Here is a 9,744-nt window from a genome sequence, read left to right on the forward strand (position 1 = left end):
GTTATTCGTTGTGTAAAAAAAACGGGAATACAAGTCTTTCAACATACAGTAGGCACATCGAAAAATGTGCACAGTCCATGTTTGAATTCTCTCCTTTCCAGCGTACAATCAAACTTTCCTTGGCATTGACTTGGGCTGTGATTGGCATGTTGCCATAGCAACGGCAACCTTGCAGCAACGCTTTGCACTTTATGATTTCTTTTGTATAAATATTGCTTTTGCTATGACGCTCCGACGGCATTAAGTGTGAGGTTGCATGTTGGTCACAGTATCGGTACTCTCTCTCTCTCCCTCTCTACCACTTCCTCACCCCTTCCTCCCTTGCCCTCCCCCTCTTACTTGCTCCCTACACTCCTTTCTCTCCTCATCTACCTCTCTCCCTCCCTCCCCCCTGCTCCTCCTCTCTCTCTCCCTCCCTCCCCCTGCTCCTCCTCTCTCTCTCCCTCCCCCCCTGCTCCTCCTCTCCCTCCCTCCCTCCCCCCTGCTCCTCCTCTCCCTCCCTCCCTCCCTCCCCCTTGCTCCTCCTCTCCCTCTCTCCCTCTCTCCTCTCCTCTGCCTGTCTCTCCTCCTCTCCCTCCCTCCCTCCCTCCCCCCTGCTCCTCCTCTCTCTCTCCCTCCCTCCCTCCCTCCCCCCTGCTCATCCTCTCCCTCCCTCCCTCCCTCCCCCTTGCTCCTCCTCTCCCTCTCTCCCTCTCTCCCTCTCCTCTGCCTGTCTCTCCTGCTCCCTCCCTCTTCCCCGGTCTTCCCCCCCCCCTCTAGCTGATGCGTCAGCGCGTGGCGGCCCTGCAGCGCACGGGCCAGAAGCGGCAGGATGGCGAGCGCCTGCTGCTGCCCCACGAGGCCGCCTACCGCCTGGACTTCCGCGTCCAGGAGCTGGCCTTCGCGCGCTGGCACGTGGCGCTCGGCGGCCGCGGCCGCGTCACCGTCACGGGCATCTCCCAGCTCTGGACCCCCGACCTCACGCACCTCATGACCCGCCAGCTGCTGGAGCCCGTGGGCACCTTCTGGCGCAACGCCGGCGACCCGCTGGACCTGCCCCTCAAGTGCCTGGAGGCGGACATGCAGGAGTTCGGCGAGCGCATCGCCGAGATGGCCAAGGTGCGCAAGGTCATGTACTTCCTGATCGCCTACAAGGAGGGCGCCACGCCCGACAAGCTCAGCTGCTCGCTGGAGTTCACGCCCGAGTAGTGGAACCCCCCCCCCCTCGCCCCCTCCCCCCCTCCTGTCAGCCGTCCGTCGTGGGCCGACGTTCGAGTCGCTTCACCGCCGCCACCGCTTTTCAGAAGCACTTCTGATTGTTATCCTCTTCTCAACGTTGTTTTCGTCGTCTTGGCTCATCATCTTTGTTAGTCCATAGATCTCTGTTACATTAGAGAACATCTCGTCTCCTGGCTGATGGGTGGCGTGGTTTGTGTGAGTGTGTGTGTGTGTTTATAGCGTGTAGAGCGTTGGTCGGCCTGCTAACGTTTAGCCACATAGAACAGCTGCTGTTTGACTCGCGTGAGGCAAGAGATTTTGATGAGCAGATACTTAAAACTGTTCAAAATGTGCAAAACTGAAATTCATTCTCGAAATGTTATACATTTGAATTGAAACTTGGATAGAAAAAGGACATTTTTACAAAAAATTTAAAATGAGTTACCATGGAAACCCTTTAAATACGAAGGAAATGATAACAAAATCTGAAATATGTCAAATGTGTTAATAATAAAGCCTTTTTATACCAAATCTTAATAAAATTATGAATGTTGGCTTTTTTTACAGCCTTTTTTTGTTTGTGTGGTTGAATTAAATCTGTAGTATCCGCAGTTGTGTACAACACCAAAAAGAAGAGCAGAATTGGATCAATGAATCCCCTCAAACATTGATCAATAAATAGAGTGACTCGTGTGTGTGCCTGCTCTCTTGTTACTGCTAGTGACAGTACACAGGAACGAGGGAGGAAAGAAATACAGAGGGCAAAAAGAGATATAACTTCAGAGATGTAGAGAGAGGAATAATATAGAAGAACATGATATGAACAGAGAGAGAGAGAGAGAGAGAGAGAGAGAGAGAGAGAGAGAGAGAGAGAGAACTAGAGACTAGTTTCAGAATATCAGAAGTAATATGTAAAATACAGTCTCAGACGACATAACCCACTTTATTCTAACGCTTCCTGGTTCACGCTAACTGCATGAACACGCCCCGCCTGATGTCCGCAGAGGTCAGGGGTCACTAGGGGCTGGTGCCACTAGGGGAGTTCTGGTACCTCCCAGGTGTGATGTCATCGAAGTGCACTGGCCCCAGCAACACATCTGTTTGTTCTGCATGAGGGGGTTAGGCAGCAAAACACACCGGGCCCTTGTTACCTAGTCCCCTAGTTACCTAGTCCCCTAGTTAGCTAGTCCCCGAGTCACACAACAATGAGGCTATCGCTCTCCTGCTACATCACTCTCCCTCTCCCTCTCCCTCCCGACGACTCCTCTTCAATTTCAGTAATGGAGGACAGATGTGGTCAACAAACCACATATCTGTCTGATAGACTAGATACCTCTAGTCTAGAAGAGACATGGACTCTTATTTTGAAAGAAAAGGGTTTGAAATCGACTGATGCACCCAACAGGAAGCTGTCCCAACTTTTAGCCACAAACTCAACATTAACCGTGCTAATATCCTCCTTGTTTGGCTGTAGCTTATTATTCCTTGATTTGAGCTTGCGCTAATGTTTTGAGACCTTCTCAATACCAGCTACAGCTCATAACGTATTGACAAATGTCTCAAGACAGCGGCACCTGTTTACATCCAGGAAGGGTGACCTCCTTTATTTATGTTTATTTGTAAATATTTGTTCTCTTTCTCTCTCTCTCTCACCTTCTGCCACAGGGCCTCCCTGGACGCCAGGCTGGAGCAGGCCGCCACGAACCAGCAGTTGCCCAGCTGGCCCTGGTGCAGGTCATGGGCACTGAGTCCATCCACGAAGAGATGGGGGTCACTGCATAGCTCCTGGAGGGAGGGATGGAGGGAGGGAGGGTGGAAGGGACGGCGGAAACAAAAAAGAAATCAGTCTCTCTTACAGATTTTCCAACAGCAGGGGGCGCCATAACACTCTCTCACACACACAAACAAACACACAAACACACAAACATTCATGTTATTGAAGTAATGAGCTGGCTCTAGATCACAGTAAACACTGGCAGGATATTGGATAGTGGCTCTAGGACACGAACAACATACACATCGCTACGTTGAGATAATAATGTTCATGGAACGTCTAGTTATATGACTTAACTAATAGTGTTGTCTAACTAATAGTGTGTGTGTGTGTGTGTGTGTGTGTGTGTGTGTGTGTGTGTGTGTGTGTGTGTGTGTGTGTGTGTGTGTGTGTGTGTGTGTGTGTGCAGGGCCGACGGACTGCAGGTGTATGGGGGACAGGCTTGGGGGGGCCCAAGGCAGAGGTGGGGGGGCCCATGGGCCCAAATTTGAAAGAATTTTTTTTTGGTATTTTTTTATTGTTGTTCAAATAGTTCAATAACATAACTAAATGTCATGCGGCAATAAGTCACAGCCACAGTTAAATAAATTGAAGTCTGGCTCTCAGAAGAGAAAGGTGAAGAAAGACAGGGAAGGAAGACAAAATTGAGGAAGTCAGGTTCTGACTAACTTATTTTCTAAGAAAGGTGAGCACAAACGTTGAAACCCCATTCTTAACTACCGCCGTTATCGTTGCTAAAACGAACAGAGACAACCCAAAGCAAGTGTGTGTGTGTGTGTGTGTGTGTGTGTGTGTGTGTGTGTGTGTGTGTGTGTGTGTGTGTGTGTGTGTGTGTGTGTGTGTGTCTGCCACCGAGGTGCTCTGGGTGGAGCAGACAGCAGGTTACCAGGTTGGATGGGAAAACCCTACTGGACGTGGTGGTGAACGATGTTGAGCTGTGCTACGCTGAACTTATAAGTTCTTTAAATGTATGATCTCTGATTGGTTGATCCGTAAGCTCCTTTGTCCAGCTTCTCTTAACTTTAACTGTAGTAAAAGGCTTCTTCTGAGCCTCATTTGTAGGACGCTGGATAAAAGCGTCTGGGAACCACTAAATGTAAACGTTAGTTTCAGTTTATCTTTAACTGTCCAGGTTGTAATTTTGCACAGCTGGGGTACTCAGGTTGATGAAGAACTTGTTTGACTTGTAGGCCTGCGATCAAAAGCACCACGTTGCCATGTTCCAGGAGCCACTGCCCTGTTTTAAATGACAAGCTAATCTCTGGGACTCTGGGAGGCCCCGACCACAGAGCATATGGATTCAAGCTCCCACTGGAAGACTGCCAAATGACAGGAGTGACTTAAACCCAACACAAATACACACCCTAGAAGATGAGAAAGCACGGCGGCTACAGAAGGCGTAGTATTTTTAGTTTGACATAATAACATGCAAACGTCTACGCATGTAAATGTAGCCTAATCTAAGCATAGCGCGTTCACAAATCAGCCGGGTCGTTCTGTATGCCGGTGAGCTGGGTCAACCAGAGAAACTACGGTCGAGAACATTTAAAACATATGCAGTTAGATTCGGTGGATATTTGTTTAAAAGCCGTTGTTTTACTTAGTCAGAATTTGAGGGCTCCTCTGAAACAGAATGAGTCATTGTCTTCAGTCTGTCAGTCGGTCAATACTAGTGATGGATTGAAGAACGGCCTTTCCTTGGTCTTATCTCAGAAGAGTGTAGATCATTAATGCTTCGAGCTATTCACCCATTAGTGACCTCAGCCTTGGGCCCTGGTGAGGCTTTTTGTGGGAGCTCTGGGAGACCACACACTCATCACACACCAGCCGCACCTTACTGGCATCAGGTGCTCTTTACTGGAGGCCCGGCAGACCTTTTTCTAACAAGGTTATTCTTCAGATAAAGCACAACCACCAGGTTCTGTTTCACGTACATGAGCTGAAAGCCGGTTTGACTGCTGGACTGGATGGTTCCTCGACAGTGGAGCATAGGGCTGCAACGATCGTCATCAATCAACAGAAGATTCATCAAATCTAATTTTGATAAATGAAAAGTCATTTGTGAAGTATAAATACCAAACAGTTGCTGCTTAACGCTTCTATAAATTGGTTCAGATTATAAAATGAATAAAACAAAATCAAGCATATTTAAGACTTCACCTTGCACTCATATTGCTGACCTATAATAGACTAGATCAATCGTAAATGTTTACTGTTTGATTAATTAACTACAACCCTTAAAAGAACACAAAAGGTCATCCGTGAGTATACCTCACTCAACTACCTGCTGTGACGGTGTGCCACTATGAGTGTTGCGTTGAATGCGTCTCTTCTTTGTGTTGCTGTCCATTGTTATGTTGCTAACATACCATTGAGTCGCCAACTGATCCGTTGTGGTGGTGTTTGACAAGTGATGACTCATGAGCAGTTGAGCAATAGGCAAAACCACCACAAAAAACTATATATATTTTTTCTTTTTTTTTTGTTCTTAAAATCTAACTTTATTGAATTTAAAATCAAAATGACAATCCGGACAATTACCTCTGAAGCTCCCACAGCAATCACCCTGTTCGATTTGATAACTTATAATAATGCTATGATAAGGTCACACATTTACACAACACGTAATCCTGTTAAATTTAATTAGTAATACATTTACCCCTGTCAAACTTAGTAAAACATTTACACATCATATAAACCTGTTCAATAAAATGATCTGACGTAATTAAGAAACCATACAACATTCGTCTTTGACCATGTGTCCGAGGAAACATGCACGTCTTAACATTATTAAATCCTTGTTCTGTTTTCCATTGCTTACGGTTCAACAAGGACAATACAGAATATGGTTTACAACACAGAAATAAACTGCAGTGCAGGTACACTCACATGGTTCCTAACTCCCAGGCATCACTGTCCTCCCTGGGGAAATCTTCAAAGAAACTATCAGTGGAATGGATAAATGGTAATAGTCTAGACAATGATATGTTCTTCAATGAGTGTATTGTCTCGTTGGTTTTAGGATCACTGAAGAACATTTCATGGTCTGATCCTACTTGATTCTGATCCTCTGTAACTTCTGCATCACTGGGAGATCAACCCATCCTCCAACATATTTTCTGTATCTGCCTTTATGAAACGCTATTTAAAAACATTTAACAGTGCCAAATAACAATGACATGGAAAAACACTTTTTTGGCTGGTTTTCTTGGTAGATACCGTTGCTAACACCCAGCTCCCAGTGAGCGCTGTCTCCCAAGTCCCACCTCTACCTCCCAGGTGTAGCTCCTTGATTCAAATGACCCGGATCCCAGCACGCCAAACTCTGGTTTCTCAGGGAGCTGTTGTCTCGCGCCACATCTCACGCTGGTCAGATCCTCAGACAGGTGGAGATCGGGGCCAGCGGTGTTGGGGTCCAGGGTCACAGGAAAGTAGGAGACGTTCTCCTCCAGCTTCTTCCAGACTGCGTAGGCCAGGTTGACCAGGTGTTTGGCCACGTCCAGCAGTGCTCTTTTGGGTAGAGCTGGCAAGGGTCGGGGCTGGGCTACTTTCTCTGCTGTAGCCTTGAACTTCTTCAGGAAGGAAATGTCTCCAGCCCCCAGCTGCTCGTCCATCTTGGTGGCTGTGTATGAAATTATTTATATCTGCCTCGACAGTTCCTCAATCTTCTTCTTCATCTTCTGACCTTTCAACTGCCCTTCGGCCCTCAGCGCAGTGATCCTGGACTTCTCTTCATCTTGGAGAAACTGGTGAAACTTCTCAAACTCCCTTTGAATCTGTCTTGTGTGCGTGGTCTGGACATTAATGTGCGTTGCTACACTGTGCGACAGTTTCCCCCACTAGCAGAAGGGAGTGGCCACTATCTCCTCAGTTCCTAAATGCATTTATTCATTATTATTTGAAAATATTATTATATTTATTTTTGCTTATTCAATTGTTTCTGAACTTCTGCTTTGAAAATAGAGTCAGATAAAGTGACTCATGGGAACGTCTTGCACACCAATAATCGTAACAAAGCGATGTAGCGGGACAAACAGGACAACTGTTTGTCCTGCACTGTACTTTTATTTGATTTAATGACAGGGAGTGAACTGACTCACTGCCTTGGCCTCACACAGCCAGCGAGTTATCAATAAATCCTGTATCAAACATTGACATTTCACCCAGCGCGGTCCAGGATGCAGGAGCGGTCTGCTTCACTTCAGCACGAGGGCTTTGGAAGTCAAACACACACACACACACACACACACACACACACACACACACACACACACACACACACACACACACACACACACACACACACACACACACACACACACACACACACACACACACACACACACACACACACACCTGGCCGAAGCCACACCGAGGCGGAGACGACCAGCGACGCCCAAGTACACACAGATACACAAGTCAGACCCACAACAAAAAGGCCCAGCATGCACCACTCTGTGGTGGACCGTGATGTAGCTGAAGTGTGGGTGCCGCCCGACCGCTTCCTGTCCCTGAGAACAGAGAGAACACACTCCTCTACTCCACACACTGTCTCCAGCACGGCTATTACGGCCTCCCCTCCCTGGGTGGTTCAAATCAGGGAGGTGGTGCTGTTTTCTTTTCACAGATCTCCTTTTCTGAAGCTTTATTTACACCTTTTCCATTTCAGGGAGAGCTATGTGTGCACCAGCTAACGCTAGTTGCAATGGGATCATTGTTTGACTTGAGAGATTGGTTTCTATACAAGTTTGGAAATGATAAAATATGAAGGGAAAATTTATATATTAATTTGAACTGAAAGTAAAATGACTATTGATGATTATTCCCAATGCCGAATGACTTGTTGAAAGTGTTTCAGGCAGAGTTGGTTCCTCTCCAAGGTGCTTCTCCCTTCTGTGTATTTTCATAATGCAAAGTGCACAGCCTTCCTTTTGGGAGTAAACACATCAGTCAGCATCTCTCCAGCAGCCTTCCACTGAACCACTCAAAGTTGAAGACTCTTGGCTTGGCTGTGCAGCCCACTGCAGTAGAACGCACATTTCCTCTCGGACAGGGAAACAGTGTACCGACTGCACACACACATGTTTTTTTTTTTTTTGCTCCTCTCCAAACAGACCTCAGCCCAAAGGTTATGTAAATACACGAATGCAACATACCTCTCTCTCTCCATTTCTCTGTTTCTCTTTGTTTTATTTTCTTACTTTGCTCTCTCTCTCTCTCTCTCTCTCTCTCTCTCTCTCTCTCTCTCTCTCTCTCTCTCTCTCTCTCTCTCTCTCTCTCTCTCTCTCTCTCTCTCTCTCTCTCTCTCTCTCTCTCTCTCTCTCTCTCTCTCTCTCTCTCTCTCTCTCTCTCTCTCTCTCTCTCTCACCTTGGGCCTCTTCCATGTCACTCGGCCGATGCTGTTGTCCTCGTAGAAGAGGGAGCGGTCTGCGGCGGGGAACAGAGGGTCCTCGAACAGACGGCCCCCCTCCCGACACTGGCTCCTGAGCGTGGAGAAGGACTGGCCCTCGTACGGGACCACCATCACCCTGGAAACCACAGCGCCCCGTTACACACACACACACACACACACACACACTTATAGATGAGGCAGCGCCGGAGTGATCCCATTAAGGAGCCAGTGATGGAGGGAGGGAGTGGGCTCTAGAGACAGAGATTGTGAATGAGTGAGCGAGGGAGTGAGTGATGGAAGGAGTGAGCGGTTTTATTTTTATTTTTTAACAGTGTTTTAGAGCAACCAGGCTCTGAGATCCTCACACAGATGGAGTCCACACATAGTTAAAAGGGTTATGTCGTACCTACTCATCCAAAATAAAGGAATGTAAGAATGTAAGCTGAGGTGCGTATGCTCAGTGGTGTGTGTGTGGCGTTATTTAAAACCAGGCCAAAATGTCCTCAAGCATCAGGCACAAAACAAAGAGGAACAAAACTAAAAGCCAACCTGTGTCCTTGTTAGGGAACAGAGAGACAGACCGGCTGATGTGGTCCACCTTATAAAGCCTACAAGCCCCACCTGTACAGGTGCACCACATCAGCTGACCCCCTCACCCCTGCCCACTGGCTCAGAGGAACACAGAGGAACCAGAGAGAGGCAGAGAGCAGCATTGGGTTTCAGTGGTCGGATGCAAAGAGACCGGACGCCTGCCTTTTTAAGTCAATGGGAAAATGGTGATATAATTCTCGTAATACAAAGGCAATATTTATTTTCTTCTGAAGTATTTCAGTGACTAGCTCATCTCCATTTCCTGTTTGAAAGATTTATTTCATAAATTATTTGAGTTACATGAGTTATTCAGGATTTAATATTAATGACTTTTAGCCATAGAAAACAGTCGCAAATATGCCAAATATGGATTGCATCAGCTTCAGGTTACAAAAGATCTCAAGAGATAACATGAAATCTAAGATCCAAGCAAACTAAATCTAAGAACTCTAAGGCCTCACAACATCGTGGTGTGAACACTGATGTGTGGCGTTACCGACGCTGCCTTCATTCATGTGCAGTCTATCCACCCGCCTGGGTGTGGGGCTACAGGCAAGAGTGAGCCTAGCCTCTGTCTGTGGGAGAATGGTCTCTCTGGCGGGGTGTCTCACTCCTGGGAGCCGCTGTATTGTAGGTCACATGGTCAGCATGACAGCGAGGCCCTAGGACACAGTCGCCTCCTCTGTCCCCATACTGGAGGAAAGATATGATACACTTCCTCAACAAGTGTGGGAAGCTGGCATCCATCGAACCCTACGCATTTTATTAACTACATAGTGTGTGTGTGTGT

General features: G+C 47.1%; 3 protein-coding genes across 3 annotated transcripts; 1 reads left to right on the top strand and 2 right to left on the bottom strand.

The window, feature by feature from the left end:
- Positions 1-759: 759 nt before the first annotated feature.
- On the top strand, positions 760-1,188 carry LOC311372678 (olfactory marker protein-like; the record flags this gene model as incomplete). Its single annotated transcript, XM_084489643.1, has 1 exon — positions 760-1,188. A coding segment is annotated over one exon (429 nt), but the record flags the coding sequence as incomplete, so codon positions are not given.
- A 1,026-nt stretch (positions 1,189-2,214) lies between these two features.
- Positions 2,215-8,500, bottom strand: LOC311372679 (calpain-5-like; the record flags this gene model as incomplete). The annotated part of the gene is made up of 4 exons (XM_084489644.1): positions 8,340-8,500; positions 2,851-2,982; positions 2,531-2,537; positions 2,215-2,303 (listed from the first exon to the last, which is right to left on the bottom strand). Exons 1-4 carry the CDS (start codon positions 8,493-8,495, stop codon positions 2,215-2,217), a joined length of 384 nt encoding a protein of 127 aa, XP_084345770.1. The 5' UTR covers positions 8,496-8,500.
- LOC311372680 (E3 ubiquitin-protein ligase TRIM35-like) lies at positions 6,071-6,905 on the bottom strand. Its single transcript, XM_084489645.1, has one exon. It carries the CDS (start codon positions 6,583-6,585, stop codon positions 6,196-6,198), a length of 390 nt encoding a protein of 129 aa, XP_084345771.1. The 5' UTR covers positions 6,586-6,905; the 3' UTR covers positions 6,071-6,195.
- Positions 8,501-9,744: the final 1,244 nt, after the last annotated feature.

The sequence above is a fragment of the Micromesistius poutassou genome (assembly GCF_964030765.1).
Source record: "Micromesistius poutassou genome assembly, contig: SCAFFOLD_6479, whole genome shotgun sequence".
Lineage (NCBI taxonomy): Eukaryota > Metazoa > Chordata > Actinopteri > Gadiformes > Gadidae > Micromesistius > Micromesistius poutassou.